This window comes from Primulina eburnea, chromosome 9, assembly GCF_022965805.1.
Source record: "Primulina eburnea isolate SZY01 chromosome 9, ASM2296580v1, whole genome shotgun sequence".
Classification (NCBI taxonomy): Eukaryota; Viridiplantae; Streptophyta; class Magnoliopsida; order Lamiales; family Gesneriaceae; genus Primulina; species Primulina eburnea.
In genome coordinates this window covers 4,596,761-4,612,882 of record NC_133109.1, presented here as the reverse complement: position 1 = coordinate 4,612,882, position 16,122 = coordinate 4,596,761, and the positions used below count along the sequence as shown (strand labels likewise).

Here is a 16,122-nt window from a genome sequence, read left to right as displayed (position 1 = left end):
AATAATTTTTAATTTAAACACATAATAAAAAAACTTCCTCATATATATGATTTAAATTCGAAAGTCTAATCGTAAAAAAATAATCAATTATTTTAAAAATAAAAAATTTTCAAAAAAATATTAAATAATGAAAATTTATGATAATATATAATAAATATTTTTTCAGACATAAAATATATAAAAAATGTAGATATATATTTTTTAAAAATTAAATTTTCGGGTCAATCCGGGTCAACTTCAACCCAACCCAACCCAACCCAACCCAACTCGATCATTTTTTTTGGGTCAGCTATTGGGTCCAACTCGATCCGACCCGAATCCGAAAACCCCAAACTCAAACCTTATTTTTTTTAGATGAACAGTGTCGGGTTGGTGGGTCGTGTCGGATTTTAACATCCCTATTTTTTTTTAATGAGATGTCGAGTGTGAGTGTATATAATAATAATAATAATAATAATATGTAACTCTTATTATTTATAGAATTTGAGTTAAAAGTTGAACGGAGCAATATTTGTAATCCACCAAAAGGTATACTTTTTTTTTTTTTTTGATCACAAAACTTGTAGTATTATTGAGATTGAGAAATATCTTTAGTTACAAGTTTTACAAACCAAAAAGGAAAATCCCCAGGCTTCCAAGCAAAGGAAGTCGGGTGATAAATAGCAAAAGACGCAAGTGAATCTGCAACGGCGTTCGCCGTGCGACGAATGTGTTTTAAGGTGGCTCCTTCATGTTCACTCAGAGATCGTCGAATATATTGAGCATAGGTACCAACATAGCTAAGGTCCTCATCTATATGGGTGACTGCTTGCACTGCCAATAGAGAGTCTGATGTGATTTGGTTGATAAAAAGGTTGTGATCCTTTGCGATCTTCATTCCTATATCAATGGCGGCCAGTTCTCCATAGACAATTGAAGAAGGCTTCTTAATCTTCATCCCGAAAGCGATCAATGGTTGGCCTTCATGGTTACGTACCACTCCTCCTACCGCGAAGCTGTTCAGGTTCTCATTAAAAGCTGCATCAACGTCCATCCTTAATTCATTAATCTGAGGTGCCGTCCATGTCTTCTGTGAGTTTCCTGAAGTATCAATTTTCCCATTCAGCAACCTCAATCGTTGGGCTTCTTGGAATTCTCTCAACAGCGAGTCACTCCAATTCACATTAAATCCCTTTTCGAGTGTTCCTTGGTTATGTACGAGGTTGAGTCGTTCGCGCCACATCGCATAAGTATTTATTGCAAATAGTTCGAAGTCCATTTGGCTCAACCTGTCCTTCATCCAACAGAAGATATCGAACACCTCCAAAAATTGTACCTGCTTTAGCAAATCCCAAAACCGAGATGTCTTCCAGCAGCCTTTAACCACGGAGCAAGAGAATAATGCATGAGTTGTGTTATCATAACCGAAATGGCATAATGGGCAGCTGCCAGTTACTGGGACGTGGTGTGCCATTAGATTGACTGATGTCGGAATAATATTGTGTAATATGCGCCACCAAAAAACACGGACTTTTGGGGGTACCGACATAGCCCAAATGAATTTCCACCACTTCTTTGAGTGCAGCTCCGAGCTGTGGTCCGGTGGTTCATAGAATCCAATTTCCCTCTTATAGCCTTCTCTGACTGAATATCTACCCTTTGGATCATAGGCCCAATATATGAAGTCCCCATGGTTCGATTGGTATATCGGAATATCTAACACTTCTGCTGCCACATGAGGGGGGAAGGAGTCAAGCACAATCTGTTCATTCCATTGTCCATTCAGGATGAGGGAACTGACTTTGTCATAGGTACCACTGAAATGTGGAGGCTTTGGTTGCACACCCCTGCCAGGTATCCATCGACTCGCAAAAGTATCAATTTGTTCCCCATTTCGTACGTGCCAATATAATCCTTTTTCCAAGAGGGGCCGACTCCACAGTAGAGATCTCCAGATATAAGAAGGGTTACTTCCAAGTGAGGCATGCATGATATCTTGATGTTTATAATAACGTGCTTTAAGAACACGGGCAACGAGCGACTCAGGGGATTGTAAGACCCGCCATATTTGTTTCGCTAACAGTGCTTTGTTGAACGTCTCGAGATGGCGGAATCCCAGCCCACCTATACATTTTGGCTTGCAAAGAGCTTTCCAAGATTTCCAATGCATTTTATTTTTTCCGTGATCCACACCCCACCAGAAGTTAGCACAAGCTCTCTCGATCTCTTCACATATTGATTTCAGGATACGAAAGCAGGACATAGCATAGGTTGGAATCGATTGAATAACCGACTTAATCAAGGTTTCTTTACCGCCACTTGAGAAGGTTTTGCTCCCCCACCCTTGTAATCTTGTCGCTACCCTCTCCACAAGATATCGGAATTGTAGTTTCTTGTTACGACTGGAGAAGACAGGCAGGCCCAGATACACTTCATGTCCTTGCACAACAGGGATAGTTAACATTGTTTTGATGGTTTCTTTCACTCTGTCATTCGTGTTTGGGCTGAAGGACAACGAAGATTTCTCAAAATTGATTAGTTGTCCTGATGCCCGCTCATACAAGTTAAGACAGGTGCGGATCCCAGCACAGTTCTCCATTGTAGCCTGGAAGAACATGAGGCTATCATCTGCAAAAAATAAGTGGGTTATAGAAGGGCAAGAGGGTGCCATACGTACTCCAGTGATGAGTTTTCTGCTTTCGAAAGCAAGAAGAGCAGATGATAATCCATGAGCACAAAGAACAAATAAGTACGGTGAGAGCGGGTCGCCCTGCCTTATGCCTCTGCTTGGTATGACAGTGTTGCTTAATTCACCATTTATTGAAAAAGAATATTGGACCGTGCGGACACAACGCATAATCTTCGCCACCCATGTATTGGCAAAGCCCAACCGAGACATCATTCCCTCAAGGAAACTCCATTCTATCCTGTCATATGCTTTACTCATATCAATTTTAAGCGCTGCAAATGATTTTTGTCCTCTTTTTTTGCTGCGTATCCAATGTAGTGCCTCGAAAGCCAGGACAATGTTGTCAGATATTAAACGGCCTGGGATGAAAGCACTCTGAAATTCATTAACGATATGGTGCATTATAGGTCTCAACCTGTTTGTCAAGGATCTGGCCACTATTTTGTAACAGACATTACATAGACTAATTGGACGAAAATCTTTCATTGTCATTGGTTGCTTGACTTTCGGTATGAGAGTGACAATAGTAGAGTTCCAGTCCTCCGTGATCGCCCCTGCATTGAGTATCTGTAAAGAAGCCTCTGTGACCTCTGCGCCAACCACATCCCAGAATTTTTGATAGAAGAAAACTGATAGCCCATCAGGCCCGGGTGCTTTATCCGGATGCATGTCAAATACTGCGTTTCTTATGTCTTCTGCCGTGAACGGGGCACAAATAAGAGCATTCATATCCCCGTCCACTTTTGGTTCAACACAGTCTAGAATCTGTCTTCTATCTACTGTTGTCGGTGCATTAGTTGTAAACAAATTCGAATAATAGTGTTCCACGATTTCAGACATGTTGCGTGGCTCAGTACACCAATCTCCATGTGCTGTGAACAGCCCGCTAATATGGTTCTTCGTTCTCCGGAGTGATGCACATGCATGAAAATATTTCGAATTGCGGTCACCATTTGCGAGCCAGTTGACTCTACTTTGTTGCTTCCAGTACAGTTCTTCCTTGGTAGCTAGCTTCTCAATGTCATGTTCTAGCTCACTGATTTTTTGTACAGACAAATGCCATTGCTCGTGGGTCCTGAGTCGGTTTAGTTGCCCCCTCTTGGTTTTTATCTGTTTCGGGAGATCTTTAAATCGGTGTCCAGCCCAGTTCCTTAGAAATGTTTTAACACTTTGGATACGCTCTGATAGTGTTAGAGTCTTGTCATCTTTTTTCCATCCTTGAGTGACTATATCTTTACAATCAGCCTCTGTAACCCAATGAGGTTCGAACCGGAATAGAGTTTTGTGGCGAGTTAATTGTCTCTGTGGAGCGCCAATATCAATAAGGATGGGTCTATGGTCAGAGTGAAAGAACTCCAACGTTTGGGCTTGTGATGTTGGATACAGTAGTCTCCAATCAATAGTGGCAACAAATCTGTCAAGCCGTTCAAAAATAATACTGTCCGAAGCTCGTCGGTTGACCCAAGTGAAGAGCTCGCCTTTGCTATGGAGATCCTGTAGTGAGCAAGCGTCTAGAGTGTCCCTGAAAGCTCGCATTTGATGCTGAGGCCTTTGGCTTCCTCCTTGTTTTTCACTGTCAAAACAAATTTCGTTAAAATCTCCTCCAACAATCCATGGGATTCCTAGGAGCTCAGTAAGTCCGCTTAAACGACGGAGGAGGTTCCATGATAGATGTCGGCATCCCGTGTCTGGTTTTCCATAAAATCCCGTGAATCTCCAAAACTTATCGCCATGTTGTACTGTACAGTCAATATGTCCCGATGTATACGAGTGAATTTTAATGTTGAGAGGGTCTTTCCACAGTAGCATCAAACCACCACTCCTACCTATACAATCCACCGCAAATAGGCCATTAAATCCAAGAATCGTCTTCCACCAACGGATATTAGAGCCCTTCATCTTAGTTTCACATAGAAAGAGAAGGGATGGGTCCTTTTCTGCGACAAGTCGCTTTAATTCTCGGAATGCTCGTTGGTTCCCAAGCCCTCGAGCATTCCAACATATGCAATTCATAGTGATCGGCGGTGTTGCTTCGCAATCACCGCCGCTGGTTCAGTTGTTATGGGATCTAAGATCTCGCTGAAAGTGCGCTTCTTTGGAGGACTGTGATGGTTCTGTGAATTCCCCGGGCCTATATTCTCATAATTTTTAACTTGATGGTCAAGTGTCGGAATTACTAGAGTACCTTTCTCCCGTGCTCGGCGCTTCCATTTCTTCTGGCTACTACTTGGTGATTGTTTATGTTTGTTAATACCTTGGGAACTGGCAGGGGGTTCAATGTCCCGTGTAAGGATCTGCCTCGGGCTCTCTTTCTCTGGAAAATGTGAAGTTAACAATCCAGAAATTCCCATTCCGGCTTCTTTTCCTTGGATGTCAATGTCTGCCTCATCATTCCTAGCATAATTATTAGGTGGAGAGTTGTCTCTGTTGTTATATGGTTTGCTTTGTGTGAATTTTCTATTCTTCTCTCTGCCTCCCCCGTTCGTTGCTTGTAGCCAGTTTCCAAACTCAAGTTTCCCGCTCACTGGTATAGGATTCTCACACTCCCGGAACGAATGCCCAATGCAACCACAGTTATAGCAGAAATCGGGCAGCCTTTCATATGCTAGTAATGCTATGATGTCTTCGTCCTTTTGGGGGGCAGTTATCCGGATGAATTTTTTCAAAGGTTTTGTGATATCTATCTTCACCCGAATACGTGCAAAATCCCCCATCGACAATCCATTAGAGTGTGTATCGACTTCCTCCACGACCCCGATCTGATTCCCCACTTTTGTCAAGATTTCTTTGTTCATGAATAACAGTAGCAAGTTATAGCATTGGATCCAAAAACTGATTTCATCAAAATTCAGTGTCTTGGGGTTTTGAAGACCGTGGGGTTCTTTAAATATCACCAAATCCCGAAAGAAATTCCATGGTCCCCCTCGTAGAGCCCGCGATTTATCCTGTGTAGATTTGAAATCCAATAAGAAGAAATTATTACCAATGGATCCTACCTCGATCGGCCGAGCGGCTTGTAAGATTCTGGGACATTTGCAATTTAAACACTTCACGATTGATCGTCTTGGATGAGAGAACTTTGGCCACCAAACAATTTGCAATGCTTTTCTCTACGATCTGCACGTCGACGTCATTGAGATTTAAGGGCTCATCTGTTTCGTTTGTTGTTGAGAGACGGAATTCCGCAACCAATTTTGTTACCTCTTCAAGATCCATGTTCGGTGATATGGGAACGTTGCCCCGCCACACAAAATTGCGTGGAGGAAGAAACCTGCACGGCCACCAAGGTGTCGGCAGGAGGTTGACCTACACAGAGGTAGGAGAGAAAAAATTCTCAGTGATTTTAAAATCTTACCAAAAGGTATACTTAGTTCAATCGAAACATTTTTTTTTTACTTTTTTAAGCAATAAGTTATTACCGTAATATTTCCAAAGATGATAGAATCTTAATTTGACTAAAGCAAATCTTATGTACAACCATATGAAAGATACATATCGATGATATAAATCGATTCAGTTTATATCTTCGGTGAAAAGTAATGTATTTGAAATAAAATTTAATATTTTCCACTCAAATAACGGAATCAATATATATTACATCATATATTTTTATCGTAAAAAATAATGTTTTACACTCAAAACAATATATATTACATAATATTAATTTATTCAAAATATAACTAATAAAAGGTATATTTTTCCGGTGAAAATAATACTTTGGACATAAAAAATAATATTTTTATAGATCAAATCGATTCGAAAATTCATATCATAAAATTACTTTGTAAGACAATCTCACGAGATTTTTTGTGATTTGACAATAGCACACGTAATGTTTGAATTAATTTATAATCCAACTAGAACTTGTTAGTTTGTGGATTGTTATAGCGTCACTTCATCTCTTTACGAGCATTCTTGGTGCACAATAAACGATAATTATGTATTTCCATAATTTTACAATAAAAACTCTATAAACAATTTGCATTATTTTTTAAAAAGAAATTACTTCTTTTGTACTAAGATTTCAATATTCACATTACATTTTTACTCTTGCAAAAACTACTTTAGTTAATAGACAAAAACTTGTGTGAGACAGTCTCACGAGTCATATTTTTTGAGACATATCTCTTATTTGGGTCATCTATGAAAAATTATTATTTTTTATGTTAAGAGTGTTACTTTTTATTGTGAATATCGGTAGGATTGACCCGTCTCACTGATAAAATTCGTGAGGCCGTCTCACAAGAGACATACTCTAGTTAGTTATATCTTATAAATTTTTTCCTCTTATACTATTGTATTAAGTCACATATTTCCATTATTCTATTTTAGAGCAATGATAACTTCAAGATAATATAATTTCTACACCAAACAAAACTAATCTCAAACAGTCAACCTTAAACCAACTCTAAAGACAATTTTGCGTACAATAATTGCTGAGAGCAATCGAAACGTTGGTCATCGAGTTATTGTACGATTTAAAAGATTGAAACTACACTATTATCACTAGTTATAATTTTTGGTAAAATGACAAAGGCTGATATCATAACTAATGTCACAAGTTCGATTTTCATAAAGTTCGAAAAATTCAATTATTGAAAAAAAATTTCGAGAATGCGATAATTGATATTGTTATAAGCATAATCAAAACATGACTATGCTGTTTAAAAGACTATATTGAAGTTGCAACGTTGACTATCAATTATAACTTTTGGTAAAACGGTCACATACGTTTAATCTTCATACAATATAATCAGAATATGAACACAATGTAATATATATTTGAAAGGAATATTTTATTCCTTTATTATTTTGTTAAATTGATAATATCAGTTTAAGATTTTGCCTTTCTAGACTAAAAAGATTTTATTTGATTTATTTCTAGATTATCAAATCTTGCTTGATTTATTTCTAAATGATAATATTATGTATAGATATTATATGATTTGTTTTAATACGATTTTTATCTCCAAGATATTTTATCTTTGTTTAAAAGGTTTTTATATCTAATGAAATCTTCTTTCTATATTTTGTAGGACTCTTTTATGGGAAGATATTTAGGTCAAGCATTAGATATAAATATGGAGTGCCTTGTAGCCGTCATGTGTGTGGGATAGAGGAGAGAGTTGGAGAGTCGAAGCTTTTCGTGTGAGTCTTTTGATGTGACTCTTTCGTGAGGTCGGTAGAAAAGCGCATACACAGACGAAAAATACAAAAGCCGAACCTATATTTTGTTGAGGCGTTTTTGTGTGATCGTGTGATCAATTTGCTGTGGAGAGGATCTGCTGGAGGTTTTCGGGAGTGCACACACAGAGTTCAGATTGTGAAGAGTTTGTGTGATTGATTCACTGTTATACCGTGTTGCCGATTGGTGTTGCCAACACTCAAGAACAACACTGATGCAGAGTGTTGATCGAAGAGTGGTTTCGTTTGGTTTTAAGCAACACACTTTTTTTATTTAATGCATCTAGTTTTTATGTGGTGTGTTTTGATGCATTTTTAATTCCTTGGAGTGTCAAGGAATTTTGTTTTGTTTTCTCACTAGTATTGTTTTTGGTGTAAACGATTTACATAATTTTCTAGTGAATTTTTTGCCATGAGATATCACACAAGTATCCGTACTTGTGCATAATTTAAATCTAGAATTAATTTATTAAAGTTATATTTGTGTGTTAAATACTTAATTCCGCTGCCATGTTGTGTACAGTGTTGACAACACCGGACACAACACTAACTTCTGATACACACATAATATTATTTTAATTTATTTCCTGTACAACAATTCCTTACAAGTGGTATCAGAGCCAACGCTTGATACACTAAGTGATTGATTGTGGTTTATTGTTGTTTTTTTTTTCAGGAAATTTAACAGAATCCCGATGGACATATTATCCAAGAACACTGCTGTTTTGAAGGAAAAATGCTGGCTGCAAGTCAACCCGCACGGTGTTGCCGCTGGTGTTGCAACACCCAGCCGCAACACCACTTCAAAATCCTTGTGTCTCAATGCTAAATCTCACAATGACTCAGGTAATCATGAAATACAGGATACTGATTCTGAGGAACTCACCTTTGAAAGTGTGCAGGCTATGTATGAAGAGTTGTATGTTGATTGGCTTAAAAGAAACGAGACAAATTCAATTCTTTCAAAAGAAAATGTTGAGTTAAAAGGCAATTTGTCTCGACTCGAAGTCTTATTGAATAGAAGAGATCTTGAATTGTGCAAAGTCAAGGATGAGCTTGAGAAGGCCTCAAAGACTATTGGAAAATTCAACTCAAGTTCGTCAAACTTGACTCAATGCTAACAATGGGAAAAGATGGCAGAACTGGTCTTGGATATGTTGAAAGCGCATATGAACATGGTGAATCTTCCAACTCCGGATCAAAACCAACTGTGTTTGTAAAGGGAATTAAAGACAATTCTGTCCCTTTAATGGTGAACCCTCCTATGGAGAATCTGGCAATCTCAAAGCTAGCATCGGAACAAAGGCCGAAACAAAATAGAGCTTCTTCCTCTCCTTTGAAAGTTGATCCTCCAGTGAAGATATCACAAATCAAGAAACCAGTGTCAACTTCCAAACCAAAGCAAAGAAAGCGACATTTTATTTGCCACTACTGCTATAAGCCTGGGCACATCAGACCCTTCTGCTACAAACTAAGAAACGACTACCTGAATTGGAAATCAAATCGGGTGTTGCCCACAGTGTTGTCCAACACCAGGCGCAACACCGTAGTCAAGAAATCTTCCACAAGGAAAGTTTGGGTACCTAAAACTGTTATTCGATGCAATATCATTTATACTTCTTTAAAAACTAACATTGTAGGTGCATGGTACTTCGACAGTGGGTGCTCACGCCACATGACCGGATTTAAAGAACACCTCACGGATTATGTTGAAATAAAAAGTGGGCGTGTAACCTATGGTGGTGGTTCCAAAGGAAGAATTGTAGGCAAAGGAACCCTGAGCGTTGATGGGCTTCCTGAACTTCAAAATGTTCTACATGTTGAAGGACTTAACTCAAACTTAATAAGCATAAGTCAACTTTGTGATGATGATTTATATGTTAAGTTCAATAAAAATAATTGTGAAATTTTTAATGATGCCAATGTTTGTGTAATGTCAGGTACTCGTTCTGCTGAGAATTGCTATCAATTGGGAGAAGGTGATGATTGTCGAAGTGCCAAGGTGAGTGATTTAGACATATGGCATCAAAAACTGGGACACGTGAGTATCAATACCTTGAAGAATCTGCGTAAGTTTGATGCTGTGAGAGGTATGCCCAATTTAAATTTAGGTGTTGTGTATGTCTGTGGTCCATGCCAGAAGAGTAAACAAACCCGTGTTGCGCACCCGGTGTTGCAACACTTTGGGACAACACAGTGCCTTGAAATTTTGCATATGGATGTACTCGGTCCAATGGATGTTGAGAGTTTGGGTGGTAAGAAATATTCGTTTGTTTGTGTTGATGATTTTTCGCATTTTACTTGGGTAAGTTTTCTTAGAGAAAAATCGGATACATTTGATGCTTTTAAGAAGTTGTATGCTAGGATAACAAATCTGTATGATATGAGGGTGGTTAAAATAAGAACCGATCATGGTGAGTAGTTTGAAAATTCTCATTTTGTTTCTTTGTGTCATAAGAAAGGTATCATTCATGAATATTCATCTCCGAAGACCCCTCAAAAATTCGGCATAGCTGAAAGGAAAAATCGAACCCTCCTAGAAATGGCTCGGGTCATGCTTAGTTCTAAGAATGTGTTAAAATGTTTTTGGGCCGAAGCTTTAAATACGGCATGTCACATTTCCAACCGTGTTTATTTAAGGAGTGGTTCTACAATGACCTCATATGAGATTATCATGGGAAGAAAACCAAACCTCAAAAATTTTCATATTTTTGGATGTGTAGGTTATGTGTTGAATGATAGAGATCATCTAGCTAAATTTGATTCAAAAAGTGTTAAATGTCTCTTTCTTGGATACTCTACTAATGGTCGTGCTTATCGTGTATTTAATCTGAGAACTAGGACTACAATGGAATCAATTAACGTTGTGTTTGATGATCTTGCAGATCTGACAGTTAAAACATCGGAGGCTGATGTAGAAGAATGGCTGGAGATAAGTGAGGCAATGACCAGAAACAGTGTTGAGCCTGGTGTTGAGACCAGTGAGGCAACACCAAGCACAACACCGCCTCTGAACCGAACAGAAACTGTGGATAATGATAACAATGATAATGATGATGTGGTGATTAATTGTGAAAGAGAAATTCCCAGCAAGATTCAGAAGAATCATCCATCATCACAAATCATTGGTGAATTACATGATGGTGTGCAAACAAGAAACCAAGAAAAGGTGGACTACCGCAAAATGATTGGTTTAATATGCATGAGCTCCACGTTTTCCCAGGTAAGTCACTCGTGTTTTGTATCTCAAATTGAACCCAACAATAATAATGATGGTACATTGTGTCAACTCAAGTGCTATAGACATTTCTAAGAATCCTGTTCAACACACTCGAACAAAACACATAGATATAAGGCGTCACTTTATTCGAGATTTGGTTGAAAAAGGAATAATTCGACTGGAATTTGTTAGGACTGAGAATCAACTGACTGATATATTCACGAAACCTTTGGATTTTGAGAGATTTTCCAATCTTTGGAAATCTCTCAGCATGTGTGTACTTTAAACATTTGTTCAGTGTTGTCCAAGGTGTTGCCAACACCAGAGACAACATCCGTTTGTGCATGACTATTTTTAGGATGTTAGGCATATTGCATAATCATAATCATCTTATTTATTTTTGTAATGACTGAACAGTGAAGGCAAATTTCTGAAAGGTACCCTCTGATTGTTCATACTTCCAATCGTATGTTGAGAAATAGTTTTTGCTTAAATCCAAGGCATTGAGTAGTTGAGGATATTCATGAAAATCATGATCTTGTCTAAAGTGAAAAGATGACTTGGAAAATGTAAGCAAAAGGAGAAAAACAGAAAAGAGGTAAATAAAAAAAAAAATTGTTTAGAAGAAAATGGAAAAAGCTACCTAGAGGAGTCCATTGAAGACCGTTCTTTTAGTGTGGGAGCTACCACTTCTAAGTAAAAAGTAATGGAAAAAGCTACCTAGGGGAGTCCATTGAAGACCGTTCTTCTAGTGTGGGAGCTACCATTTCTGAATCAAAATAAAATTTTATGGAAGTTTGACTAAAACTCAGTGGTGTTGCCAGGAGGTGTTGCCAACACCAAGTTCAGACACTGCACAATTTTTACACTGCCTGACATTTCGATAATTCATCATATTGGAGGCATATTGAGGACATGCATATTGATGTTTGTTTCGTGAATTCATCATGTATAGTGACATATCAGTATTGACTTATGACGGTTGATGAAAACCTTGATTACCTAAATTTTGAATTTATGTGACTACTTGTGTCAGTGGGTTATAATCGATGTGGGTTTCACTGGATATTCTTTTGAAATTGTCATAACATGAGTTTGAATCAATTTTACTGTTTGTTTTTGGGATAGAACCGTAATTAGTGTTTTTGGTAAATTTCAGAAATATTACCTTTACCATGTGGATTTTTTTGGTGCTGAATGATTGAATCAATTTTTTGTGTAAGAGTAAATATGTTTTGCTGTCGTTAAATGCCTTTAATTACTCTTGCTTATTTTCACTTACTCTCGCATCTTTCCTTACTCTCGTGATTTCTTTGAGGTTCTTTTTCTGTGCTCAACTCCTGATATATCTTTATAATTTTCTCTCACGTTCTACATATAACTGAGTATAATCTGCTTTTGGAAGTTGGCTTACATTCTGGACAAAAAAGGGGAGAAGGAGAACCAAAAATGACATGGTTCTATGGATGGTACTGAAGCATCTCGAGTTGCTGATACTCTGTCTGTAATGTTGTTTGTGGGTTGCTCTTATATCTGTTTGCTTGATTATTGAATCTTTCTTTCGTATGTCTTCTTATGTTTTCAGGTGTTCTAACGATGGTGTTGACAACACTGTCAACAACACCATTGCTCTAACATGTCTAATTCAGGGGGAGACGAACTTTGACTCAGGGGGAGACATACTCAAATGCAGGGGGAGCTTAATGACGGTGATGCTTACCAAGATTATCATTTTTGGATGTTTTGTCCAGAAAGGCAAAAAGGGGGAGATTGAAAGGAATATTTTATTCCTTTATTATTTTGTTAAATTGATAATATCAGTTTAAGATTTTGCCTTTCTAGACTAAAAAGATTTTATTTGATTTATTTCTAGATTATCAAATCTTGCTTGATTTATTTCTAAATGATAATATTATGTATAGATATTATATGATTTGTTTTAATACGATTTTTATCTCCAAGATATTTTATCTTTGTTTAAAAGGTTTTTATATCTAATGAAATCTTCTTTCTATATTTTGTAGGACTCTTTTATGGGAAGATATTTAGGTCAAGCATTAGATATAAATATGGAGTGCCTTGTAGCCGTCATGTGTGTGGGATAGAGGAGAGAGTTGGAGAGTCGAAGCTTTTCGTGTGAGTCTTTTGATGTGACTCTTTCGTGAGGTCGGTAGAAGAGCGCATACACAGACGAAAAATACAAAAGCCGAACCTATATTTTGTTGAGGCGTTTTTGTGTGATCGTGTGATCAATTTGCTGTGGAGAGGATCTGCTGGAGGTTTTCGGGAGTGCACACACAGAGTTAAGATTGTGAAGAGTTTGTGTGATTGATTCACTGTTATACCGTGTTGTCGATTGGTGTTGCCAACACTCAAGAACAACACTGACGTAGAGTGTTGATCGAAGAGTGGTTTCGTTTGGTTTTAAGCAACACACTTTTTTTATTTAATGCATCTAGTTTTTATGTGGTGTGTTTTGATGCATTTTTAATTCCTTGGAGTGTCAAGGAATTTTGTTTTGTTTTCTCACTAGTATTGTTTTTGGTGTAAACGATTTACATAATTTTCTAGTGAATTTTTTGCCATGAGGCATCGCACAAGTATTCGTACTTGTGCATCATTTAAATCTAGAGTTAATTTATTAAAGTTATATTTGTGTGTTAAATACTTAATTCCGCTGCCATGTTGTGTACAGTGTTGACAACACCGGACACAACACTAACTTCTGATACACACATAATATTATTTTAATTTATTTCCTGTACAACAATTCCTTACAATATTATATATTATACATATGATAATCGTATTTGCAGCTGTCACCTATCTCGATTTGCATCATGTCTTAATTTCTCGAAATTGGTTGAGACATGGGACCGAAGCCCCATGTTCTATTTCTTGCAATTTGGTCAACCTCTCCAGCTTTCGATGGGGCCAAATATTCCACACAACACCGGCCAAGGTGACCAAATAATGATGAGATAGTACGGAGTAAAAACTATATATTTTCAGGAAATTACATAATAAATTAAAATTCTCGTTTGAAGAAAGGCTGATCCTATCAAATTTAATAATTTAATGGGAAAAAATAACCAAGAAAAATAAAGAAGAAGAAGAAAATAGATAAATCAAGAAACATGGGCCAAGAAATGTTGTCCGGATGTTGCGACTGAAATTTGGGCTAACCACTTGCACTTTATGCCCATTTTTCTACGTGAGTAACACTAGGATTGGACAAATTTATATACGTATATATATGTGGTGCGTGATTTCTGCTTTTAAAATTATGTACTTTTAAGGGGTTATTTTTTGTTTTTAATGAAATATTCTTAATTTGTGGAGGGACGACCAACATGAGATAATAAGCCGTGTTTTTTGAATCGGATCGGATCAATTGATGGAACCGATCTATTTTTCAAATGGAGTAGGTCTCTTATGAAACGATCTCACGAATCTTTATCTGTGAGACGAGTCAACCTTATCGATATTCACACTAAAAATAATCCTTTTAGAATAAAAAGTATTACTTTTTCATGGATAAACTCAAATAAGATCCGTCTCACAAAATACGACCCACGAGACTGTCCCACACAAGTTTTTACCTTTCAAATTATGTACTTTCAATGGGTTATTTTTTGTTTTTGTTTTGTTTTGAACGAAATAATGTTAATTTGTGGAGGGACGACCAACATGAGGTAATAAACAACATTTTTTGAATCGAATCGGATGAGATGGTTGAACCGATCACGAGTTCGGTCCAATCTAGACATCGACCAAAAATAGTTTTATTGGTCAAACCGATCGAAATCGGCCAAGAATCGGGCAAAAACTGTTTGGACCGATTCACAATTTAAATTTAATATTTTTTTGTTTATATATATATATATATATATATATATATATATATATATATATATGACTATTTGAATTTTTAAATTATTATTTTAGTATTATTAGAGTTATTTGATTTTTTAAACATTTGAACATACATATTATTATTATTATTTATATACACAATTTTTAAAATTTAAAATAGATTATTTATTATATTATATTATTTTATATAACATAACAACGTCTTGATACGATCGGTTGAACCGTTATTTTAAGATTCAATCACTGATCTGGTTATGAAAATATTAATGATAAGGATTATCCGTCATCCTCTTGAAAACAGGAAAAAAAGTATTGATTTTGTTTATGAGGAAATTAAGTAGTAGCTTTCAAGCTTAAGGATTAGTATGACACCTGAGCATGCATTCTCACCTTGAACTCGATATGTTTCCAGCTTCATATTTGCTGATATGATCTCTATCAAGAATGTCGTGTTTAATGGTATCTCTAATATCACACACATATTTCATTTGCAAGAATAATAGACTTGTACGTTTCTTTTTCCTCTTCTTTTTTTTTTTAAATAAAAAATAAATACTTGTAACCAAACAAAATATGTGGTGTAACATGTTGTATTACGTGTAAACGTAATATGAGGTCTATTTTTTTTTTTAAAAAAATAAAAATTGCATGCTTATTTTTGCAAAGTACTCTCACACACATATTTATATAATGCGTCCCTTGTAATATAGTTTAACGGATTTTTATCCGTAAGACGAATCAATTTTATACATATTTACAATAATAAATAATAATTTTAGTATAAAAAATAATATTTTTCATAGACGATCTAAATATGAGCTTTGTCTTCACATACGTGTGTGCGATATTATTTATGTATTTATTTATTTGATCTTATCATTATCCTAGTCACCAATTGGGATGAGGGCTTGTTCATTTTTTTTTCTTTCTTTGCCTTTGAGAGTCATACCGACCCATGTCCATATATATATATATATATATGACATGTAGTGGATATATTTGCCACATAATGAATTAGACTAAGGTCCTCTTGGAAAAAAGCCATATCCAAAACAATTGGGGACCCCTTCCTCCAATTTTATCCAAGAGATATGATTTGCGGGCATGTGGACATTTGACATTCCACGGATCACACAATTCAATTATAAGGATATAAATAGAAAGAATTCCCAAA

At 36.6% G+C, this 16,122-nt stretch overlaps 2 protein-coding genes across 2 annotated transcripts in view; both read left to right on the top strand.

Moving 5' to 3' along the window:
* The window catches only part of LOC140841162 (protein FLX-like 3), a 104,600-nt gene that overhangs the window by 64,571 nt on the left and 23,907 nt on the right, over positions 1 to 16,122 (top strand). The gene's annotated exons all lie outside the window — the stretch shown is intronic.
* Positions 9,752 to 12,696, top strand: LOC140842183 (uncharacterized). The gene is made up of 2 exons (XM_073210000.1): positions 9,752 to 9,942; positions 10,738 to 12,696. Exons 1-2 carry the CDS (start codon positions 9,786 to 9,788, stop codon positions 11,163 to 11,165), a joined length of 585 nt encoding a protein of 194 aa, XP_073066101.1. The 5' UTR covers positions 9,752 to 9,785; the 3' UTR covers positions 11,166 to 12,696.

Bases quoted from the DNA above. Each gene is read 5' to 3' on its own strand.
- LOC140842183 (XM_073210000.1), top strand. From the start codon at position 9,786: ATGTCAGGTACTCGTTCTGCTGAGAATTGCTATCAATTGGGAGAAGGT. The intron at 9,943-10,737 runs GTATGCCCAATT...ATGATCTTGCAG, and splicing joins TAAGTTTGATGCTGTGAGAG to ATCTGACAGTTAAAACATCG.